The sequence below is a fragment of the Notamacropus eugenii genome, chromosome 4, assembly GCF_028372415.1.
Source record: "Notamacropus eugenii isolate mMacEug1 chromosome 4, mMacEug1.pri_v2, whole genome shotgun sequence".
Lineage (NCBI taxonomy): Eukaryota > Metazoa > Chordata > Mammalia > Diprotodontia > Macropodidae > Notamacropus > Notamacropus eugenii.
The window spans coordinates 477221436-477247193 of record NC_092875.1 but is presented as its reverse complement, the minus strand read 5'-3'; the positions used below and the strand labels follow the sequence as shown (position 1 = coordinate 477247193).

Below are 25758 nucleotides of genomic sequence, written 5' to 3'. Positions count from 1 at the left end.
CCAGTTATCCTCAATGAATTAGGCTCCTTGTCGGGGTATGTATGATTTCAATTCAAAATTTGAATTTGAAGGATCAGCTGATTCTCTTGAGTGTTGCATGGTTTTGCTTCTCTTCCTCTTGTGAAGAAATAAGACCTTCAAAATTCTATCAAGACTCTGCTTTTCTTGAACTTTAAAATGACATCAAGTCCTTCATTAATGAACCAGACATTTATTGTTTTCTTTTTCCTTGGCACTGAGAACAAAGCAATTTATGTAAAATAGAAGTATTACTAATTTCTGGGAATGATTAGCATTGCACTTAGTACTCAGCCATGAGCCTAATAGACAGGAAGCAGAACCTTGACTAAGCAATGAGGTTTCCCCTATCTGTAGTTGAATTGCCAGACAGAACCTGTAGGAAATGGGTCTGGTTCCTGAGTTTGTTGTGTGTAATTTTTTTTTTTAATGTCAAGGGTACACCATGTAAGGAAGAATCGGAGGATACAGTAATTGGCTGGAAAGGAAGCATGTTTCACTTGCTCATTTATTTGGGGTTAGCTGATTATTTGAATTGTCATGCTTTTTCTACTTTAAAAGCTTTGGTTAGAAGTGTTACCTTTCAGGGCTTTGTTTCAGATGAAATCGGTTTCTGTTAAAATAATTTATGTGTGAAATGTGCTTAGTACTTGCCAAGATCTGTGGACATTGTTCCTCTCTAAAAGTAATTGCCAGTGTTTTGTTTAATTTGGAAACTCTTGACAATTCCCATGTGAATCTATAGCTTAGGGATGGTGGGGCTGGGGATGGGAATGGAGGGGAGAAGGATCTGGGCGTCTAGAAAGTGAATGTTGCCGCATAATGGGCTGCCCAGACTTGGCAGATTTTCTCTTGTTGGAAGATAGGTTTAGCTAACAGTATACTTTCCATCATTCATATAAGAAATCAAAAGTAGGGATCTGTGTTTAGTTTCAATTTATAATTGAAATTGATTTTTCCTTATTCTGTATATTAACTGTCAAAACATTAACATGTTATAGTTCCCCATGAAACCAGGCTCCTCAGCCTAACCACCAAAATTTACTTTTCTAAGACAGAAAGATCTTAAATATCACCTTTTTCATAACAATCTCCTCTGCTTGTTGTTCCTTAATGTGGTCATTTGGCCCCCAACTAATCCCGTACTGCCACGTGACTTGGCTTTCTGCTCAAGACTTTGCTGCAATGCCTACCTTTTGCCCTCTTGCCTTCTCATCTGATTTCTGTTTTTTCCTCAAGTCTTTCCTAAACTCACCTCTGCCTGATCCCTTTCTTTCTCTCCTGCCTTATTTCCTGTCTTGGGACTGTCCACATGTTCCTTTGTCACTTTTTCTCATATTGTTTCATGTGCATGTGTTCCGTCTTCTCCAATAGATTTAAACATGCTGTGCCTTTTATTTATTTTCATTTGTGGCATTTCCATCACTTAGTACAATGATGTGAGTATTTAGGTACTCAATAAGTGCTCATTAGCCAAATCAGCTGCTTAAGGGAGAGAGCCATCAGTGAGTGCTCTATAGTTATATTGTGTAGTAACTTGTCAATAGCTGACTCGAGCAACTAATGGCTAATTAAGAAGTCGTAATCCAAAGAATACAAAGACACTCATCGAGGCTGCCCTGGTACTTTGAGAGCCAAGCTGTTAAATTAAAACCTCTCCTGCACTTTTGGTTGGAGGGGGTCCTTAAGACACATGGCGCCTAACGTTGAAGGAGGTCATGGTTCCATTTTGTAATGAGGAGCAGAGTCCGATGGCAGTGGGATCTGAGTTTGTTAATAGTCTCCCCACCCACCTCCCAGGGTTCTGAGAAAAGACTCTTTACAAGCTGGAAAGTCTATAATGAGAGCTGTTACTCTTCTTAGAATCACAGGATCATCAATTTAGGGCAGAAGGGGCCTTCGAGATCAAGTCCAATCCCTTCATATTTTACAAATGAGGAAATTGAGGCAAGCCAATTTGCACAAGGTCACACAAAGAGTTCCTGACAGACCTAGGACATAAATCCAGGTCCTCTTGATTCCAAAGCCATAATTCTTTTCTGTGTACCACACTGCAATTATAATTGGTTCCCAAGAAAACATGAAACTACGTGAAGCAGTGATTCAGGAGAAGCACAGCTTAGGGGAGAGGAGCCTGGATGATTGGGAGCAAGGGTTGAATAAGGAAGAAACATGCAAGAAAAATGTTTGGGAGATTTTCTCATGATATTAAATGGTGTGAAATTGTTATGAAAATAGGAAACATGAACCAATCTCAGCCATACAGATTATTATTTTTAAATTAAGATGTTGAGTAAATATTTATAAGATTTCATGGACAATGTAAGTAGATGAACCTATAAAAGTTACTCTAGACCTTTTTATGACTAGCATTCCAAAAGCAAAGACTAAGTATAGATCCATCATGGCATTTAATAAATGTTGCAGGACAACTGGTGTAATGGACAGAATTCTTGACTTGGAGTCAGGAAGACCTTGATTCAGATCCTACCTCCTACATTCCTAGATATGTGGATGTGATCAGATCATGTAAACTTTGAGTTTCAGTCTCCTCATTTCTAAAATGGGCTAGGGGGTTGGCTGAGATGTCCTCTCAAGTCCCTTTCCTCTCATTTATAAATCTATGATCCTATGAACTGCTCTGGATTTTGTTTGCCCTGGAGTGTGTATTGTATTGAAGTTCATTCCAAGACATAATCTTGTAAATCAGTTTAAATGGATGGCTCAAAGATTCTTCAAACATGTGTGGAATATTGAACCATATGCTATTGTTTGAATACACATAACTTTTAAATAGTGGAAATAAATAAAAATTACTTCAGGAGCATAATGATAATTGCATATATATTCAAAGCACAGCAGTTTCTTCTACTAGTTTCCTCAGTGAGACAAACTATTTGAATATTTTTTATTTTAAATAATTTGAGGAACACAGATTCTCTCCAGGGCTGGGAAATCCTTCATTGTGTTTATAGTCCCAACTGTAATCAGATAATTTCTAATCCTGTATTTGCAACAACCTAATATGTTGCTGAAAATCAAAGATTTTTTTGAGACAATTTCAAAACAATGAAACAATTAACTTTGCTTCAAATAAATATTTAAAATAAACACTTTCCATATAGCCTTTTTAGAAGAAAAGGATAAAAGAGTAGTGAAATTCATCAAATAGTGATGAAGTTTTCAGAGCTACAGCAATGCTAGGAATCACAGTCTAAGTAATCTTACTACCACATTCTAGTGCACCCATAATTTTCTCAAAGTAGAGATTACTCCCAGAGATGTAGACTGTGTCTTCACACACTCATCCTGAGCAACTGTTGTTTACTATTTCATAAATCCTGAATAAGAAATCCACCCAATGATCTTCAGGGCTTTCTTTTAGATCAAAGAATCTTAACTGAGAGTTCATCAGCTCCATGAATAGATTTCAGGGGTTTGTAAACTTGAAAAAAATACACCTTTATTTTCACTAATCTTAAATTGAAATTTAGCATTTCCTTCAATTATGAATATAGGCAACAAACCTTGTTGCCAAAGGGATGACACAGAAAGGCCGAGAACCCCTATTCTAGAACTCGGCATTGTTTGGATAGCTGTGGAATACATCAGCGGTCTGTTTGGTTATCACTTGCTCTTGCTATTTGACTGGCTCATGGATTTCCCCGATGACATTCTATATTTCATTTCTTCTACGTCTTCATTTGTAATGTGTTACATCCTTCATATGCCACTGTGTACCTTACTGAGTGCCCTTTGACCTTCAATTTGAATTCTTCAGAGACTGTGGTATTCTATGACTCATCATAATATAACACCATCCTGATGCTGTTATGTTTAAAAATAGGGAGAATGAGATCATTCAATTGTCCAAAGGCATTCTGACCATTCCTTTGCCTAAATAATAATGATAACAAGCCCCTTTTCAGGGGGGAGGGGACAGTAAAGATTTTCAGTTCCTTACTGTGGGTTGATTTAGTAATGAGCCAGTAATTGCTGGATTTTTAAAAACAGAGCATGCTTAATTTTTACTGTTTGTACTCATGTCCTCCTCCTCCATTTTTTGCCATGAAACAAATGGCTAACATGGCTTGATTCATGTGGATAGAATTACTACCATAGGAGTTATTTATCTAAGTACCTAACTACATTTTGTCAAATTTAATGTTGACATTTTAAAAAGATGAAACAAAAGCACGCACAAGAGATAGTTTAAGGGCTCCGTACTTAAGCCGTTCGGCTTGGCCATTTCTGCACAAAGAACTGAGATATATCGGCTTGTGGTGCTTATGCCTTAGGTCCGCAGCCATCATCATCCTCTGCCTCCAGCTGCAGAGCGTTCAGAGTGTGCATAGACCTCATCAGGTAGAATGCTCCCAAGGTCTCAGCCACAGTGCATTCATTTTTCTCACTTTATTACCATCACATCTGATTCCAATTTGCTCCCAAATTGAGTTTCCATTCCCGAGCTTGACATTCAAGCCCGTCAGGTGGATTAGCGCTGTCAGCTTTGTTAGTGTAACTTCAGGTCAGCTAGCACCGGCCTTTTCAATGTCCTCTGCTCCCCATCTCAGCATCTCTGCTACTTGTGTGGCTATCCCTTTGAGCAGCACCTTTTAGCAGCAGCAGAGGGTTGCCCATCATAACCTTTCTCCATGTTGAAAAATAGTAATTCTAGACCCACTGAATAGCTTTTCTGATTAAGAAAGAAAGTGGGTTTTTAGTTCTTATTTTCTTGTTTCAGCAGTTTTTCATCAGGCCAGAAAGGCTAGTGTTCTGTCATTGGGTCATTAGGTGGAATTTGATTGATGGGACCGTTGTGCAGAGGAGCCTTCTTTGATTCATTTGTCTGGACCTTTCTCATTTTCTTTCGATACCCACTATTTCTCCATATGGAGCTTAAACATAATCTGTGAAGTTGCTTCTAAACTGAGAAATTGGCAGCTTTACCTTCTTTCATTCTTTCCTTTTCTCCTTTTCCTTTCTTTTCTTTCCCCTTCTTTTCTTCTGCTGACAGGAGTTGAACACTCCAGCTGAACACAAACACCTGATGGGGCGGTTGCTTTTGGTTTGTTTGTTTTGCACTACAGACTTGTGGTTAGGAGGGAAGGGCGCTGTTTGGGGAATTTTACAATGAATTCCTGGGGACCCTGTTGGAAACAGTTGTAATAAATTTAGCTACTGTTCTCCAAAAGGGAAGCAGGTTGTTACAGTGGGGTTTTTTTTTCTTCAGGTGATCGCCTTGTGTTTCTCAGCTAAAGATCACTCGCCAACTGATCACACTAAGTAGGAACACAACAAATTCAATATTTGGATTTCTATTTACACACCCATTCCTAAGGCAGGTGATTATGAGTATTTATGACTGTGTTACTAAATGATCAGTAAATGGAAATATCTTTGCATTTCATATGTTTCATAATTTAGGGATCTATATCAGCACATGCTCATCCACAGAAGGCTAGTCAAGGGGAGAAAGGCTTTCACTTCATTCCACTGTTCTTTTCCACCTTCCCTAGACCCTCTTTCCTCACAGTTTCTTATCTCTGACAATAGGAATGTAAACAACTCATTTAATGCATCTGCTAATTGTTCTTCCTTAAGGTTAGCCTTGCTATGTGTCATGAATGACAGTAGGAATATGTATCTGTCAATTGATAAGAAAAGCAGCCAATTTATAAAACGGTTTTAACTCTCTTGCTGTGACGTTTCTTTCTCCTAAGGTATATCAGGAGAAATTATGTTTTCTGAAAGTAGTGTATTCTCGATATGTCTAAAAGATATTACTCTTATAAAACAAGATCATTGTACTGCCTAGAAGCAGTATCAAAGACTGCCTTACGAACTAAGCATTTAGAGATCTATTCTAAACAGTGAATGGAAAAGATAAGAGTGGTAGAACTGAGGGGAAACGTGTTTCAACAAACAATGCTTGAGCTCCTAAAAGGCAGAAAATAAATGAAAATAATGGGAATGAATAACTTAATATTATCTCATCTCTGAGAATTTATTGTTTGCACATTTTGAGACTGAAATAAGTCATATGACTAAGTCCTTTCTATTCTTTAATCACAAATAATATTGAGCACCTGAGTTACTGGGGAATTTATTATAGTGAGTCCGGTTCTCTTTAGCATCTCTTTTGGTCATTGTTTGACTTTCTTACTGTGCGTTTCTATAGAATGGAGATGATTGATTGACCCTTTAGCTGTAATGCCTAACATAGTTCACTTCCTGATATCATTAGAATAATTCATCCTAGTGAACATTTTGGAGTCTGCAACAGTCACGTTTTAAGTGCTGACATTTTCCATGTTTCTTGGAGGATTAAACCAAAGTCTAGTTTGTATCATTTATTCTTTGTTTTTGCCACTTTGATATACAAAATGATATGTCATAGTGTGTTTATCCCAGTCTCTAATCCATCATGGATAGTCCCTATTTTATTTAGTCAGTTGTAGAACAAGCATCTACTCTGAAGTCAGAGGATCTGAGTTCAAATCTTACGCCTGACATTTACTACCTTGAATATTTCACCTTTCCGGGGTCTATCTTTCCTTATCTGTAAAATGACTGTTTGGATAAGGTGGCCTCTGAGGACCATTCTAGCTCTTTATCCCTAATCCAGTCTTGCTAAATTCTTTTGCTTTCTTCCCATAGGTAAGACTGTTGACTATTGAAGGGGAAAATGTGGCATTCCACTTTCTCTGTAGTGTCTTTCACTAGAACTTTGCTTGTTAAAATTTTTAAAAATATTTTAGTAGTATTTTATTTTCCCCCAATTATATGTAAAGACAAATTTTAGCATTCATTTTTATAAGATTTTGAATTTCAGATTTTTCTCCATCCTTTCCTCCTCTCCCCTCTTCCTAAATGGTAAGCAATTTGTTATAGGTTATATATGTTCAATCATGTAAAACATATTTCCATATTAGTCACAGTTGTGAAAGAAGAAACAGTTCAAAAGGAAAAGGCTACAAAAAAGAAAATAATTGAAAATAATGTGCTTTGATATGCAATTAGAGCCCATCAGTTCTTTTTCCATATATGGATAGCATTTTCCATGATGAGTCCCTTGTAATTGTCTTGGATTGTTGTATTACTGAAAAGAAAGAACTAAGTCATTCATAGTTGCCCATCACACAGTGTTGCTGTTGAACTTTGCTTTTTTTATAATTAAATTTTATATTCTTCAATCAATGGAAACCTGCCTTCAGACCCCAACTCAGCTCCCACTGAAAAACAAAAACCAAAACAACACCCCTCTAACAAACATGTATAGTCAGGCAAAACAAATTCCTCCATTGTCAATGTCCTTCAAAAATTTGGGGAAAGAAAAGACTTCCTTTTTGAGTTGATTGTCTCTCTGTCAGGACGTGGGTAGCAGGTTTCATCATGAGTCTGGTGGAATCCTTTCATTGATTAGATTTTCTAAGTGTTTCAGTGATGTTTGTCTTTACAATATTATTGTAATTATGTAAATTATTATGCTGGCTGTGGTCACTTCACTTTGCATCACTTCATGCATATCTTACCAAGCTTCCCTGAGACCGAGCTGCTCATCATTTCTTACGTTAGAGGAAGGTGCCATCACATTCACATCCCGTAACTTGTTCAGCCATCCTCCTAGTTTCCAATTCTTTGGTACAAAAAGAACTGATGCACACATATTGGTAGATATGGTTTCTTTTCCTTTTTATCTCTTGGGAGGCATAGACTTAAGTCAAAGGGTTTGTTTTTTAGATTAGCCTGTCCTTGTTTACAGAATTACACATGGCATTAGAATCACAATGTTGATTTGCAATATTTGCCTGTGGTTGTTTTCAGAAGTTGATGTTTTTCCACTTTTTTCCTCTGAAAAATTAGACCCAGGTGTTCACAGTGTAAATACATTTTGTTAAGGGAACAGTGCAGGAGTGGGACTGAGACTGTAATGTCATTGGAATCACTCCAGTACGTAAAATAGCTACACAAAAATGTGAAGAAGAATTGATTTTTAAAAGTGTAAAAAAAAATCTCCCATGTCACCCTAATGTCATGTTTATTTCTTCCCTTTTTCAGAAGGAACTGAGTCTCCCTAGAAGAGGAAGTTTGTGAGTAACAAAAAATTCTTCCATTATAATCTTTTATATGGTTGTGATGTAATCATTCATTGAAGTATTTATTAGGTTTGTCAGTGGCAAATTGAAGGTTAAACGTGACAACTGACTGGCCTTAGCAGAGCAACAAAGAAAACGGAATTTATATGCATGAGCGTCAATATGCCATGATTTGAATATAATTGAATGTCCTTTGTAGTGGCCTCTAAATTATAATTACAGTGCAAGATTTCCAAGGTTTCTAATGGGTGGTGTGAACTAAGAATGCGTTTTTGTTCTAGTATGACCCTTAATTTAAGAAAAAAATTCTGCCAATTTAATGAGCTCAGTCCTTTGGATGAAAATATTTGGCATGCAGACAAGTATAAACGACTGTGATAAGGATGATGGCTGTGCTCTAGCTTCTATGAATTCTAGCTCAGTCTTTTTCACCGCCATTGCTGAGCACAGAAGACTATATTGTTCTGCATCTGAATTGTTGAAGATGAGCAGTGGAATGTAGTTTCTACTCTGTCTCATTCAGCTTTTAATGATGTGACTCATGTGATGCTACTTTATGATTAAAATTGCAGATTTATGTACCTTGACTTGATTTCCCCATAGTATATTTCAACCTATTTTTTTTAGGATTAATAGTGTGTTATTTCCCTCATAGATAGCTTTCTCTCCTGGAACTTACTGTTTAAAATTAGGTACTCTTACATTCAATTAAAGTAGGAGCAAGTTTATGATCAATTGCTGATGTAACTGCTGACTTAGAGATGTTCAGGGTTTAAAATCTGAGGAGCTTATGTCAATCTGTATGTGTAGTAGGGGAGTTGCGTCTTATGTTTATAGGGGCTCTGTTTAAGGCCAATGCTGTACAAGTTCTCATCAGGAGTGGGGACGATCTAGATGGAGAGAGACCTTGAAAGGCAAGGTGAATCCTAAGAGCTAAATAGAGCTTTGGAGCCATCTATCCAATCATCATTTAACAAGTAGGAATTAAATGCTTATTATGTACCAATCTCTTGATGCTAAACCCTGGGTAAAGGCAAAAACAAACAGACAAAAAGACAACCAACCAACGCACCAGTCCCAGATGTCAGACCCTGAAAGCCTCCAGAGTAGTTCTCCATTTTCCTTATTATGGAGCCTGTGCTGTAATGACGGCATGGAAAATTGATGTTTATTGGAATGCCTTTGGATAAATCAGCATTGGTTCCAAGCCTGTATTTCTAGACCTTGGGTAAATGGCTAGTTGTCTGCCAGTGGAGAGCCCAAAACTCCTGCTGCTGGTGAAGGAGAGGTTAGCATAACCTCTTAGGTTAAGCATAATTCTCTTGCCTGGATTTGGTGAATCCAGTCTCAGATTCAGTCTCCTAGAAAGAAAAAGTGAAACAACAAATAGCTAAAACCTGCCCCTGTCATCGTTACTTGAAAGAATTTGATGAGGGAAAATGGTCATCTTTCTGGAAAAAAAAAAAAAGTACTTTAGTCTCAGTTTTGAAGAAGATCGCCACTCTGAGTGGTCTTCCACAAGGAGCAAACACTGAGTCTTATGTGTTTGTCATCTTTGATTCTAGTTGGCTCTTATATGAATTGATTGCCTAGTGAATGACTATTAAGATGATGGTGAATTCAGGGTTATCTGTATTTTAAATCATATTTCCTTTTGAAGCATTTGAATGATTCTCGTTTGTGATTGTGTTAACAGTCATGAGTTGATAGAGCAACTTGAGAGAAAGGAGAAAATGCAAAATCTGATCCCTTACAACTTGCTTTATATGAAAGTGGGCTCCTAAGTGAAGAGGAAGAACCTACTTTTGGGGTGAGGTGATGGGGAGTGTGGTGAGTGGCGTGTTTAAGCTCGGTCATATTGTCCATAGGAATAGGAGAAGAATTATATGCGCTATTTAAAGTACTTGCATACCCCTCATGACAGCTTCCACCAGAATTAACGCATAGTGTATTCATTGTCAATATAAATATCTTTTTTTTAAAATTTTAGTGTTATATTCACTATATGAGAGATTTAAACCATCGGAAAAGTGAACCAGAATAAGAGAAATTGGCATAAGAAACTCAAGGGTGAGGAAGCTCTACCAACACACGTTGGTACCTCTCTGCTCCGTCCTAAAGAACTGCCTGTTGCACAGGGGGATTAAGTGGCTCATCCTCTATATGTATCAAAGTGGGGCAGATTTTCCAGGGTACAAGCTGCTTCATGCAAAAACAAAAATAGTAAAAATGTTATTTGATGTTTATTTGATTAAAATTATTTCCAGTGCTCTTGCCCCACACTTAAATTTGGTCACCGATACCTGGAGAGAACACCAGTAATTGCCTTATATGCAATGCATTTTTATGGCACTGGGAAAAGGAATTTTTTTATGCTAGAGTGATTTTAATATAAATCTAATGAAGAAAGACATTGCTTCATCTTTATTACCTATCTGTGCAAGCCAGCATAATGGAGCCTGGTTATTGAGACTTCTGCAATTTATTTACCAAATAAATATCACCTATGTTTTCTTAAATCTGTATTATGCCTTCAACAGAATGATTGGGGATGCAGTTCTATATTATGTAACAGCAACATTTCCATTTAAAAAGTGAGGTAGTGAACTTATCTAAGTTTTTTTTTTTGTCTAGATACTCTGGTTGGTGTAGACCTGTACATGTGTGTTTGTTAAGCTTCTTGAAAGTAATATATATTATGTAATATATATGCAAAGTAATATATTACATAATATATGAATGCATATAATTTAATATGTATATATTTTAAATATATATTTTTAAATGCAAGTTTTATATGAAATGCTAAATTACATATCCTTGGAAATTAAGTATTTGCTTGTGGGGTTTTTTTTAGCTTAAAGATAATTTTTGTCTAGGATGATATAATATAAAAAGCTAAATCATTAAAACTTTCTAAAATGGAAGGCAATACCACATGTGGTAACCTTACAACAGTCCTTATAACCATAAGTCATTGACTAGAATGGAGGGCAAGTCAATTTCTGAATTTTGGAGTTTTTTTGTTTTTGTTTTAATTTGCTTTTTTGGTATGTGATTCATCTTCATCAGTGCTCCTTTAGTCTAGCCACTATTATGTTTCCAAAATAATTTGAACTGAAAATTATTTCTACTTCTTATTCCCTTTTGCAAAGTAGGTCAGGTTTATAATATAAACAAGGTTCTCAGCAAAATGAAGGTGGTTGCCACATAGTGGAAAGGGAACCAGACCTTATTTCCTTCCTGAATTCTAATCCCACATTACTTGAATGGCCTTCCGGACTTTGCACTGAATCTCCCACAGGTATCTCTAACTTAACAGATCCAAAACAGAATCATAATCTTTTCATTCAACTCCCTTTCCCTTTCTAACTTCCTTATTTCTGTTGAAAGTACTACCATCCTTCCAGTCACCCAGATCTCCATTCTTAGAGCTTCAGCTCCCCTCTTTACCTCACCCTAACTCTCATTGATTCTGCCTACTTTTCTTTCATCTGTCCTTTCTCTTCCCCTGTTTTTGATCAAATCTTTTTCTTCTCTTGCCTGGATGATGGTAAGAGCCTTCTAATTGGATTGCCTGTTTCATGTGTCCTTGGCAATCCATTCTTCCTACAGTTGCTGGGGTGATATTCCTAGAACAAAGACCCTATCATGTCAGCCCCCTGCTCAGGAAGCCTCACAGTTGTCTCTAGGAAATACCTATTTTTCTCTTTGGCATTTAAGGCCTTTTGCTGTATATCTCTACCCTACGTTTTCAAGCTTATTATACATTACATCCTTTGACATACCCTGTGATCTGCCCAAAGCTAACCTACTTTCTCCTCTAGGTACCCACAAATCCAATTCCTGTTGGTCCCCATGCCTGGGATGTTTGCCTTCCTACTTTTTTTCCTTTGAATCCCTGTGATCCTTCAAAGTTCATCTCAGCTGCTCCCCTATAGATGAGATCTTTTCTTATTTCTCTGGCATCCCCCTCTTTCCCTCCACCCAAAAAAATTACTTTATTTTTATATTTTTTCCACATGCTTATATGTTTGCAAGTTGCTTCTCTTAATACAGGCTTCTTGGGGACCAGGACCAGTGCTCTTTTCTTTTGGTATGCATGATACCGGTTATGTAGGCATTCCAGCTGACCTTTAATAAAGGTAGCTAGATATTTCAATGGACAGAGGGCTGGGTCTGGAGTCAGAGAGATCTGAGTTCAAATCTAACCTTAAACACTTACTAACTGTGTGGGAAAGGCACTTAACCTTTGTCTGCTTCACTTCCCTCAACTATAAACTGGAGAAAATAAATAGCACCTCCTTCTCAAGGTTATTTGAGGATTAAGTTAAATAATATTGTAAAACTATTAGGACAGTACCTACTATTGCCTATGGATTGATAGATTGCCCACCCTAGTTTGAAGGATGGAATTTACTTGAAAAATTACACATCTTTACCACTTTCTTTAAGATCAATTTCCTCTTTACTTGGCGCAAATTAGTGAGATGTTATGCATTTTATTTTTTTGTGATAGTTGTCATTATATTACCTATTAGTTAATAAAAACAAATCATTGTTCATCCAAAATTACTGGCTCAGCTCAAACTTATTGTGACTGAATCTGAAATTATATGGATTATTCAAGGTTTATTTTGATTTCTTAATTAGAACCATTCCAAACTATATAGAACTTCCAAAGAATCGCTGGATTTGGGGCCTACTGTTTAAAAGTTGACCTCCACCAGTACATAGTTTCTTCCAATGTGAATTCATTTCCCTTATCAATAGTATAAACTATGTACTCTGGGAAAATACTGTGCAAAAGTACCTGTAATGGAATTGGGTTTCTTTGAATTCAGGATAGACATGCTCACCACAGAAGATAAAGATTCTCTTTAATTGCAAAAGTAAGATATGTTCATTTCATAGACTTGCCTATAATGCTTAGATGATCCTTATAACCCTTGAGGGCAAAGGTATATATGCATCTTGAAGGGAAGAGGGGAGACAGTGATTGGCCTAGTCTTTTCACTTGCTTTCTGGTGCTGTTTACTATAAAATTGTAAATCATGCAGCTTGTGGAGTAGATTAGTGTGAATATATATGTGTGTATATGTACGTATGTGTGCTACCATGCAGACAAGAACCACATTTAGTTCATTAGTATTTGTGACTATTGGCATATTATTATTAAGGAGTTAGGCACAAATTATTTAGTAAGTATTTACACTCTAACAACTTAGCTGTTTGAAAAAATACACAAAAAATGAAAAGAAAAAATATTTTTACTTTATTCTTAAATCTACACAATTACTTATTAACAGCTTGTGTGTGCCTTTTGGGCACTGCACAGCTTCTTAAAACTTAGAATCAGATTCAACACTGCCACCCTCCTTTCCTGTTTCACATTGATTTTGAAGTGGTACTTACTTTTTTCAATCAAAGCAATTTCTGAAAACCCCAACTTGCAAATATATATCACGAGAAACTTGAAGAAGTTTTTGGCATTGCTAAAAGTACAAGTAAATAAAAAATAAATCATAGGAAAGAATGTTGAGTCATCCAATGGTGAAACTGGGAACCGCTCCCAGCTGATAGTTGTAGGTATGTGACAGATGTAGGGTATCCCATATTTCTTTGTTTAGCCAGAGGCATCCTTGTGATTGCTGCAGGTGCCATGGTACACCGTTTGGGAAGTAGGGGTTTAACCTTTTAGCAATGAATTCATTGGGTGGTGAGTTTAGAAAGCAAATTGTTTGTGAAAAGATAGAAGACATCAAGACCTTACAGAATGAATAGTTAGTAAGGTGGCTAGTGGGGGCACTAAGACATGCAGAAGAAAGTTGCCAAAGAATAGGGGAAGTACAGATACACTTTATCTACCTGACACTTTACCTTCTGGGCATCTACCTAGGTGAGACAGAAAAGAAAGGTCATGTAGCAAAAGAAAAATAGCTTGGGTGGATCTTGAAGTAAGTTTAAGTTCCATGGGCTAGTATATCACTCAAAAGGAAGTGACACATCACAGGTATAGAATGACCTTAGGATAGCTAGAGTAGTTTCATTTATTCCTTCAAGATTGTTGATTCCTTGTGGTTATGAATCAAATGTTTTGGGTTAAAATATTTCTAGATCAACTTTTTTTAAGCAATAAGGTAGTTTGGTTTTGTATGAATATGTGTGTGTATGTATGGATAAACCTTTTTGGATCCAAAACCTTGAAATCTTATATGACATCCAACTGCTTGACTGACCAAAGACACATGTTAAAAATATTGATTGCTGTAACACAAGGTCATTCCTGAAATGTAACAGTATTGAATCCACTTTATTTCATGACTGATTAAGCTAGATATGTGTATTTCCAAATATATGAAAGCGGAATTTCCTAGAAACTGAGCTCATTTAGGCCAAAAATGAATGCTAGTCTTTGTCACTTAAATGGATTCCTAAATAAATTTACCTTTTCCCTTCAGCTCTTCATGACCCTTTACCTCCTTCAAAATACTGAAGCACAAAGCCAAAGTAGATGTTTCTGACCATAGAGTTTCATTTGGACTGTTAGAAAGCCAAAAACAATAGAAAAAAAGAGCGAATCTTACGTCTGAATTAGCATGTAAAGTGGCATATTTATACAGAGTCTGCATGGTGTAATACATCCTGAGAGCAGAGAGAGGATTTCAGACTGTGAAGGAACGTCAATTGCATTCATATATTCATTGGACGGCCAGCTGGGTGGTGCTTTTAGTTTGCAGCATTCTTTAAAACTGATGTATCCTTTTGTGAAGTTGGTAGATAAGGAAAGCTGGAGGTAAGAGACATCTTCTCCAACTGGTTTTGTTCATCCTATTTCTTAGAACTCCAAAGACCTGTGACACATGAGGGAAAATTGTCTATTTTAAATTTGTGATTCTGTACAACTTTTAGTAAATCCGAGAGTGGGCAGGCTTGGGAATGAGGCTGGGGGCAAGGGGTGATGAGCTGTTGGAGAGGAAATGCATTTTTTGTTGTGCTCTCGGCACTCAGAGCTTTTGCTTACTTTTTCCCACTAAAGTATGGCTTTTACGGCTTTCTCACACAACCATCACAAATCCCATGCATTGGAAGCAAAAGAAACTGATAGCACTACGTGTATTTGTCCATTGTTGCCAAAGAAGACCATGTCATCAGAGAAATAATGACATGACTTGCACTTGACTTTGTTTTGAGTGAGGGAGGGCTGTGCAGATCACCAGCCTCACTTCTCCTCCAGAGCCATCTGAATCCAGTGACCAGATATTCATCAGGATGACTGGAGATGACCCAGGATGAGGCAATTGGGGTTAAGTGATTTGCCCAAGATCACACAGCTAGTGAGCGTCAGGTGTCTGAGGTGAGATTTGAGCTCTGGTCCTCCTGACTCCTGCACTGGTGCTCTATCCACTGCACCACCTAGCTGCCCTCTTGATAACATTATAACAAAGTGCTAAATGGAAAGACTCAGCCATAGGCATATTTCACTGGGATGTAACATTATGAGATTTTTCTTTCTGAGAGAGTTTATAAAAAATTTTAAATGCCATATCAATTATTTTTTTTAATTAATGAGACTTGGTGGATGGATCAACAAACCTCCAGGAAAGGGGAAAAGGAAGCTTATATTAATTGAGATTTGCAAGTATAGTCAACTCTTTAAGACTGTAAGTTACAGAGGAGGTGCTGATCAGCACTAGTAGTTTGAATGTCTATAATGAATTAATCCCTGAAAGAGTGTGTATGTCCTTTTGGGGTGCCAAGCACTGTGCTAAGTACTAGGAATGCAAATACAAAATCAAAGACTATCCCTCCACCCAAGAAACTCATGTTGTAATAGCAAGAGATAACACATCTATAAGAAGTAATGACAGGAGACACTATTTTGGTTTTGAATTTTGAAGTAAACAGGGTTGGTAAGCAGAGTCATATTTAAACATCCTTTCTAATAGCAACAGCAAGATTCATTTTGGGCTGCTAGGTGGCACCACAATGTACAGAGCACTGGTCCTGAAGTCAGGAAGACTCATCTTCCTCAGTTCAAATCTGACCTCAGACACTTTCCAGGTGTGTGACCCTGGGCAAGTCACTTAACTCTGTTCAATTCTTCATCTGTAAAATGAGCTGAAGGAGATAACAAACTACTCCAGTGACTCTGCTAAGGAAACCCCAAATGTGGTCACGATGAGCTGGACACAACTGAAATGGCTAAAGAACACCAGAATTCATTTTATTCTGTTCCATGAGTAGTAAGTTGACTAGAGAGTAAAGTGAAGGATGGCTGGAGCCAGCCTAAACATAGTGGGTCCCATGAGGCACCCATTCATTAAGGCAGCCAAGGGGAGATGTTGTGTCTTGTGTGAGCGACAAACAGCAAGGAAGCCAGTGTAATGATCTGGGTCACAGAGCATATGGACAGAAGTGAAGGGTGAGAAAACTGGGAAAATAAAAAGAGACCAGATAATATAGGACTTCAAATGCCCCATCGGAAACTTCATATTGGATTCTGGAGTTCATAGGGAACCATTCGAGTTTATTGAACATCAGGGTGACATGAGCAGATGGATCCTTTGACAGTTAGCTCCAACTTTTCCAGTCTTATTACGTTTCATTCCCCTTCATGAATTCTATGTTGCTACTAACCTGGCTTCCTCACTGGGGCACACACACAATATTCCTCATCTTACCTCCTGCTTCTGTGCACGTGGTCTTTCATTGCCTAGAACTGTTGCTCCTTTCTCACTTCCACTTTTAGAATTTCCAATTTTCCTCAAGGTTCAGCTCAAGAGGGAGTTTCTCTCTAAAATATTTCCACTACCCCCATTCCCAGTTGCTAGTGCCTTCCTCTAAAATTACCTTGTATTTACTTTACAAAATTTTGCCTCTACATATCTATGAATATATAGCTTCCCCTGATAGGACAAAAGCTCCCTGAAGTTAAGAGATTGTTTATTTTTTGTCTTTGACTCCTGAATGCCTACCATAATCCCTGCAACATGATAGGAATTTGATGGATTGTTTAAAATTGCAGGTGTATACTCTCCTGAGAAAGAAAAATACTTACTCAAGAGTGTTTATTCTAACTTTCCACGTAGGAAAAACCGACTGAACCAAAAAAAATTGTTGTCCTGACTCTACTGTCCAGTTGGTTAGACAGTTCCTGTCAGTGGCTCAGCAGTACAAATCTAAAATACAAACACTGCAAATGGACAGTGAGCTGGCCCCAGAAAAGAACAGGAAGAGAAGCATAGGCAGGATTGCCTTTGGGAAATTACATGGTGCTTTTAGTGACCCCAAACAAAGGCCCATTTTTAAAAACAACAGTATTCTTCTGCCAGTGCTCTATGGTTGGCTTTGAGTTATGGAACAACTTGTCTCTGAAGAATTAAAGTTGAAGATGAGCCAAAGGGCAGTGCAAAGGCACATGGTGGGCCTGAGTAGCCTGCAACACATTATTACCGAAGAAGAATTGTGCAAGAGAAATGATGTAAAGGATGACATCAGATAATTGATGGGTAATGAAAGTAAACAGTCAAAGTGAAGGTGAGGGATAACTACGGACAGCCTGCATGTCTCATGGTATCTATGCAGTGGCAGGAAATCCAGAGGAGCCTTTCCCTGGAGAAAGTTTATAGGAAGACGTGGACAAATTCTCATGGGATCAAAAGGATTGTCAGTCAACAAACATTTATGAAATGCTTAACATGTACCAGAGGGCAGCTATGGATTGGGGACACTATTTTAGCCTCAGACAATTTAGCCTTAGCTGTGTGACCCTAGGCAAGTCACTTAGCCCTGTTTGTCTCAGATCCCTCATCTACAAAATGAGCTGGAGAAGGAAATGGCAAATCCCTCCCCTATTTTTGCTGAGGAAGACCCCAAATGGGGTCATGGAGAGTCACAAGTGAGCCGCTACAACAAAAACAGTGACGACAACGGGTGCCAGGTACCATGCTAAGTGCTGGTGAGAAATACAGAGAAAGGTTAAAGATAGGCTGCCCCTGCGAGATCCTACTCTAATGCTGTGTTCTGCATGAAATGCCCATTTCAGTGAGATCACAGACTTGACTAAGGAAAAGAATAAATGGAAAATATTTAAGTGTTTATTGCTTGCCAAGCACCATTGTAAACATTGGGGGTCCAGGCAGAAGAAGACAGTTCTTGTTCTAGGAAGCTCACGTTTGATTTGGGGGACACTCACGTATAAGAAAAACAGCCGTGCTCCATGTGGTGAGGTGTTTTAGCAGGTCTTGATTAGGACGATGGTTCATCACATTACTATTATAAATCATTATGGCTACAATCCTCCTAGTGCCTAGCACATATTAGCCAGTTAATTAATGCTTTTGTTTAATGGTTGACAGACTCTGAGCAGTCCTGTGGAGGAGATAGAATGTGGCAGGTATGAGTTTCCCTGTTTGTCAGATGAGGGTGAAAAAGTTTAAACGATTTGCCTAAAATGATGAGGAATGAGGAGCCCAAGTGGGCTTGAACTCACCCAGTTCTGACAGTGAAGCTAGCGTTCATTATGCTACATTTTGCTATTTTTTCCCCACTAGAATGTGTTCCAGAGTGTGGGAATTGGGAAAATATTAGGTCACTATTTGAGAATATTTTTGGAAGTAGCTAATTTTATGAACAGAAACAGAAGCTTAATTTCTTCTTGCTTCATTTCTAATAATAACATTGCTAACCAAGGGAAGGGGAGACATCAAGGGAGCTGGCACTACTTGGGCATTTCGGAGCTCTTTGAGGAGGAGCATGGTGTTCTGGGAAGAAAGTCTGATTTGGAGTCAGAGCACCTTGACTCACTTTCTAACCTCAGTGGGCCTTAGCTCCCTCACCTGTAAAATGAGGGAATTGGAATTTATGTCCTATAAAGTCCTTTCCAGTTGTAAATCTTCGATCCTATAACTAGTGGCTTTCTAGGTGCCTTCCAATTGGAGAGCTATGATCTATTGATTTTATTTCAAAATATATAGTCAAATAAAAAAGGAAGGAAACAAGCATTTATTAAGTGCCAACTATGTGCCAGGTACTGTGGTAAGCAGTTTGCAAGTATCTCATTTGATTGTCTCAACAACCTTGGGAGATGGGTCCTATTGTTATCCTAATTTTACTGTTGAGGAAACTGAGGCAGATGGAAGTTAAATGACTTGCCAAGGATCACACAGCTAATAAGTATGTGAGGCTAGATTTGAATTAAAGTCTTTCTGACTCCAGGTCCAACACTATCCCATGTACCACCTAGTTGTTTGAGGGTATTGTGAATATAGGCACAATTTTGTTTGATTTTTTTTATAAACTAATATTTTTTCAACTGCTGGAAGTCTTATCAGGGTCTAGTAACTTTCATAAAATGGCTTGAGTAAATTCATATGATTTTAAGTCCCTGGACAAAAGTTCTAGGATGACAAGCTTACTCTTTTCTTTCTTTCAAATTGGAAAAAGAATTAAAGAGAGTAGATTATGCTAAGATCACAGAAGTGCCTCAACTGTCTACGACTTTGGTTTCAGGAATTTTGGAATTAGTTATAGAGAGATTTTCATATATTACCTACCTAAAATCATCAAGATTTTTGATTTATTTCTCTATTATTGAAAGGCAATATGGTATATTATAAAGAATGTAGGCTTAGGAGTTGAGAGTTATTATTGTTCAGTTGTGTCTAACTTTTTGCGACTCCATTTGGTTTTCTCATGGCAAAGATACTGGAGTGGTTTGCCATTTCCTTCTCCAGCTCCTTTTACAGATGAGGAAACTGAGGCAAAAAGAGGTTAAGGGATTTACCCAGAATCACACAACTAGAAAGTGTCTGAAGCCAGATTTGAACTTAGGTCTTCCTGACTCCAGCCCTGCAACTCTGCCCATGTATGCCAGCTAGCTGCCCTAAAAGTCCAAAGACCTGGGTTTGAATTCTGGTTTTGACACTACTTGTAAATCTGGATAAATACTTCTTCCTCCTTGATTCTCACTTTCTTTGAAATGTGAAGAGGTCATTGCAGTAGTGCTACATCACAGGGTTGTTGGTGAAATTAAAATGAAATAATGTACAAGGCTTGCCAAAAGTCTTACTGCAGTTTTAAGCCACTAGTGGCTCAAATATTATTTTGAGGCATTCTGTGTAATTTAGCAAAAAAAGGATTTAAAAACTGATGGAATTTTAGAAAGAGCATAGATAAAATGGAAAATGCTCAGAGGAGCAGTTAATGGGACAGTTAATGGATCATGCTAATATACATGAGGATCAGTTGGCATGACTGCAGATGGTTACAGAGAAGAAGACTTAGGTAGGGACTGGGGTGGTCTCATGACAGATTTCTTTAAGTACTTATAGGCCCTCATTTGGAAAAAGTATTAAACTTGCACTGCTTAGCCCTAGAAGGCAAAACTAAGGGCAACAAGTAGTAAAGTTAGAGAAATGTATATTTGAATTCAGTGTAAGGGAAAACTTCCTAACAAATGAGAGTGGTCCAAAGGTGAAATAGGCTACTTCAAGAAGCAAGAGGATTTTCACTGAAGGTCTTTAGGTAAAGGCTGGAGAGGAGATTCCTACCAAGGTCTGAGTTAGTGTGCGACCATGTTGTTCCCCTGTCTGGAGATGTTTAACAGCTCCCTGTTCCTTTTAGATTTAAAGCTATTATATAGCCTGACATGTAAAGCTTTCCATAGTCTAGTTTCCAACAAACTTTTTTTTGATATTTCATAATCCTACTTAGAGTACTATTTCAATCAAATGGTCTTATTGCTTTAGTCACATGCATGACATTCTGTTCTCCATCTTTGTGCCTTTGCATGTAGGCTGTCCCTGGTGCCCAGCATACAACTCCTGACTTTAGCATTATAGAATTCATTTTCTTTAGAGCTCAGCTTATATGTCACCTCCTAAAAAGCTTTTGTGATCCTCTGGGTTGTTAGTACTGTGCCCTTACATGCACACACACACATGCACACGCACACGCACACACACACACACCTCATGCAGTTTTCAAAAAGTGAGAGTAGGAAAAAGTACTGTAGTATCCTTTGAAAAACATCTGGGTATTGAGGTACCAGAAGCCAAAGGGGGAAGTGGAAGCTAAAAGTCAGTAGGGGGAACCCTTGAGTCAGAATCTGGACCTTGGTGGGGTAGAAAAAAAGAATGCTTTCAGTGTGGGGGATTAGGGTTATAAAAGTGCAATGCTGGGTGCCTGAGTCATAACATTACAAGCTATGACAAGGGACAGTGGATTTTTCAGATGTATAGGTGAAATCCAGAGGAGTAACTGAAAGCCTGTGAAAGTGGTATGACCTGATGTCTACAAGCCTGGCCTTGGAGTCAAGAGATCTAGATTAACCTCAGCTTGTAACATATATTGAGTTGTCCAAAGATGAGTAACCTTGGACAAGTGACTTCATCTCTTAGCACCCTGGATAGCTCTCAAAGACTAGGGAGTAGTCTAGGGACTTAGCACCTTGGACAGATCTCAAAGCCTATTTAGGGAGTAGGCACCAACCTGCACCAGTGGAAGAGGAGATTCTATCAAAAATTCTGTACATCAATGAAAATACATATCAGATTTAAAATGGAGAGATTATCCAAATGGATAGTTCCTATGCACAACAGCTGCTTCACTTGGAATTAGTCAGACCTTTACCTCCTTTAATTTAAAGGAACAACTAATTCATTACCACCTTCTGGAGAAGTCTTTGAGGAGTGGTATGCACAAAAGTCTAAGGTTTATGGGAGTAGTGACAAGGTTTTATCCAAACTTAGCATCAAAACAAAACTCTGCACACAATAGGTGTTTTTTTTTAATTAAATATCCTTACCTACGATCTTGTATTTCTCTTGTATCGTTTCTGTGTCTGAGTTCAGTGGCTGCATCTGGCACTCAGAGATGTGTGGCTGTATTCCACCCTCTCTCCCCCATTTTTACTTTGAAAGCTAAGTCTTTAAAAAAAAAACAAACTGATGTTCATTGGGATTAATTTGTCTTTTTTTCTTTTAAAAAAACTGAAATGGGATTTACCTTTGAATAGCTGTCACATACTGATATCTGAATGGAGAATTTTCTTTATTCCTATGTATAGGAACCAAGGATAGCTCATCCTCTAAGGATTCTAGCTGTCCTACTAGCACAAAAGAAAGGAAGCATAGTAGCTTTTAGTATCCATACAATTGAAGAGCTTTAGAAATTACCATAGTCTAAAATCTATGAATACTCTGGATTTTCCATGCTATACATCAACTTACTTAGTATCCAAATCCATCAGTAATCAATTATGTGGTTCGAGACTGAATGCTTCTTTTCTTCCTTTTTGTGGACTAGTCTTACAGAATGTTATAATCAGAAGGTACTTAAGAGCCCTTACCCCTTTTTCCCCACAAACATAAAACCTTAAAGAGGAAAAATTAGGACCACAGAAATGAAGTGACTCACTCAACTGAATAGCTGGTAATTTATGTGCCCAGTTATTCTTTATTTGGATGCTCTCTTCTGGGCTTCACCATCATGCCTTAGAGGGGTGTGTGTGTGTGTGTGTGTGTGTGTGTGTGTGTGTGTGTGTGTGTGTGTGTGTGTGTGTGTGTGTGTATGTATGTGCACGTGTGCTAAATAGCTAGTATTATATATTATAATAGTACCAATTTTTATGAAATTGTCAAAGGGGAATGATAGCAAAAACAGGTTAGTTTAGTTTAATTAATTGAGGTTCTTAACTTGAAATCTGTAAACTTGTTTTTCTTTTTTTTAAATATTTTGAGAATATATTTTAATAGTTACTTTTCTTTGTAATCTTTTGTTTATATATCTAAGAACATTATTTTGAGAAGGAGTCCATGGGCCAATAAAGACTAGTAAAGGTTCCTGTGACACAAAAAATGTTAAGAACATCTAATGTAGTATATAGATAAAGTCCCCCGGTGGAATGAGCAGATAAGAATAATTTGTTTCCAAGGCCATGAAGGCGGCTGAACCTTTGTCAGTTTGGTCAGACATCAAAGATGCTAAGGTCATCATCCACTGTATCCCAGGCCATCATCAGTCTTTCTGACTTTTTTCTTGCCACTGGACTCTGATGAGTCTGGAGGAGAGAGTGAGGTCAATGACTTTTTACAGCTCTGCCTCACTTAAATCCAATTCCCAGGCAAATCAAGACATCACCCTGTGATGTCATCGGTTCTCTTCAAAAATGAAGGATGAAGAACAAGTGTGTGTTTGCTTAGTTGGGTTTTTCCTCTTGGTTGATTGTATCATTTAACCTTCTAATTGGACTATGGTCAATGAGAAGGCTGGGTCTAAGAACCCCAGTAAAAAATTTCAGAATACTAAGGAGAATGAAGTCAGAGAAGCTGTTCAAAATTAATGTTGCCCCCTAGGACTCTTTCCTTTGTCTGGCACCTATTGGCCCCTGAAATATCCTGTAGCTGGGAATTGGCTGTTGTTGAAGGCACAGCTGCTCAGTTACCTCTCGTGTGGAGTGAGCCCTGCTGAAATGCCTGAAGAGCCATATAATCCTAGAGTCTGGCAGTTAAAGTCTTTCTCTGCAGCTCTCCAGGCATTTTTATTATCCAACCATTTGAGCAGAGTTATCGCCATTCTCTGTCTTTCCTTCATCCTCTGTGTCTTTTAAAAGTTCATGAGCTCAACAGAATCTTGTAGAATATGTGGAAGATTGAGGATAAACTTAGCCAAGCAGCTAATTCTTTGAAGTATGACACTTCAACTTCAGGCATTGTGGCAAAAATACCCACTCCTAAAAAAGTGACTACAGGAAGCCTTGGGGTCAGAAGTGGATGGGATGAAGTATAAATGTGGAATCTCAAGTATTTTTAAATGACTTCCCAGATGGTACCTGCCTTTTACTGCTCTTTATATTTAAGGTCCAGCCTGAGAAGGAATTTATGGTAGTAAATCCAGCTGGAGGAATGAGACCACCAGGATGAGCCAGGTGGGTTGGTGAAATGGAATGCCGAGGGAGAAGGAAGGCAGGGAGCTCTGAAGAGTTAATAGAGTTTTAATGAAACCCAGGTTTTAGAAAATGACTAGGGGCTTGAAGGATTAACTGGTCCAAAATGGAGTGAGTGGAAGGACAGGGAGAAGAAGGACGAGAGAGAACAGAGTTAGAAAGGAAGGAGAAAGAGGAGGTGAAGGTTGGGTGTGGAGATTAGTTCTCAGAATGAGCACGGTTCATCTCAGGCAAACTGGGTGAAGGAAGGCCATTATGCCCCATCTGGAGAAACTCGTGTCAGATGTCTTGTGGGAAGATCCCTGTGAAAACTGGCATAGTTTGTAAATCAAGTGGATGATTGGATAGCAGCTTGGATCTGAAGTCAGAGAGCATGACGGGGCCCAGAAGAAAAAATTATTCTCAGTGATCTTATGGGACTAAAAGAGAACTAGACCAGAATCTGGAGGTAAATGTAGGAAAGATTATTGAGGGCAATCATCCCAAGGGCTGAGACCTAGACAACAAGGGTTTGAATATGGAAGAGGAAAGTAACTACTGGATACATCTGCAAAAGACTTCTTAGTGATTTAAATCTGTGTCAAGTCAACTTGTTGCAGACTGTGTGTGGAATGTGATTTATTGCATTTGTATATCACTTTACCCCCAAATTCTCTCACTTTAGAATAGAAGCTAGATGTGTACTTGAATTATGTTCTCAGAACTACAGTGAACAGGCTGAGAGAAGATTTCTGAAGCCCGAGTGTGGTCTTTAGAAGAGGAATGTTTCCCTTTTTTGCCAATGGGAATTGGCTAAGGAGATTTACCATAGAGAAGCTGGACCTCTTCCTTGCCTTAACCATCTTTAAATGGGTCTTCTCTCCAGATTTTTCCATCTTTTCAGTCATTAATTTATTTTTTACAAAAGTTATACCATATCTCTGAATGCTTACATAAATAAAATAGAGAAAGAGGAGATCAATGACTTAGGCTTGCAGTTGAAAAAGCTAGAAAAAGAACAAATTGAAAATCCCCAAGTAAATACCAAATTAGAAATACTGAAAACCAAAGGAGAGATTAATAAAATTGAAATTAAGAAAACTATCAAATTAATAAATAAAACCAATAGTTGGTTTTATGAAAAAACTAATAAAAGTGATAAACCTTTGGTCAATCTGATTAAAAAAAAGAAAGAAGAAAACCAAATTACTAATATTAAAAATGAAAGGGGTGAACTCACCTCCAATGAGGAGGAAATTAAAACAATAATTAGAAACTACTTTGCCCAACTTTATGCCCACAAATTCGATAATCTAAATGAGATGGATGAATATTTTAAAAAATACAAATTGCCCAGATTAACAGAATAGGAAGTTGAATACTTAAACAACCCCATCTCAGAAAAAGAAATTGAACAAGCCATCAATGAACTCCCTAGGAAAAAATCTCCAGGGCCAGATGGATTCACAAGTGAATTCTATCAAACATTTAAAGAACAGTTAATTCCAATACTACATACACTATTCTTGAAAACTGGGGAAGAAGGAGTCCTCCCAAATTCTTTCTATGATACAAATATGGTTTTGATACCCAAACCAGGAAGAGACAAAACAGAGAAAGAAAATTATAGACCAATTTCCCTAATGAATATAGATGCAAAAATTTTAAATAAGATTCTAGCAAAACGAATACAGCATCTTATCACGAGATTAA

General features: G+C 37.8%; 1 protein-coding gene across 7 annotated transcripts in view; it reads left to right on the top strand.

The window, feature by feature from the left end:
* The window catches only part of MAST4 (microtubule associated serine/threonine kinase family member 4), an 816735-nt gene that overhangs the window by 438266 nt on the left and 352711 nt on the right, over window positions 1–25758 (top strand). For all 7 annotated transcript variants that reach the window (XM_072606465.1, XM_072606462.1, XM_072606463.1 and 4 more), the window contains one exon: window positions 8080–8111. In XM_072606465.1, coding sequence (XP_072462566.1) covers window positions 8080–8111 — 32 coding nt within the window. The remainder of the gene's footprint in view (window positions 1–8079; window positions 8112–25758) is intronic.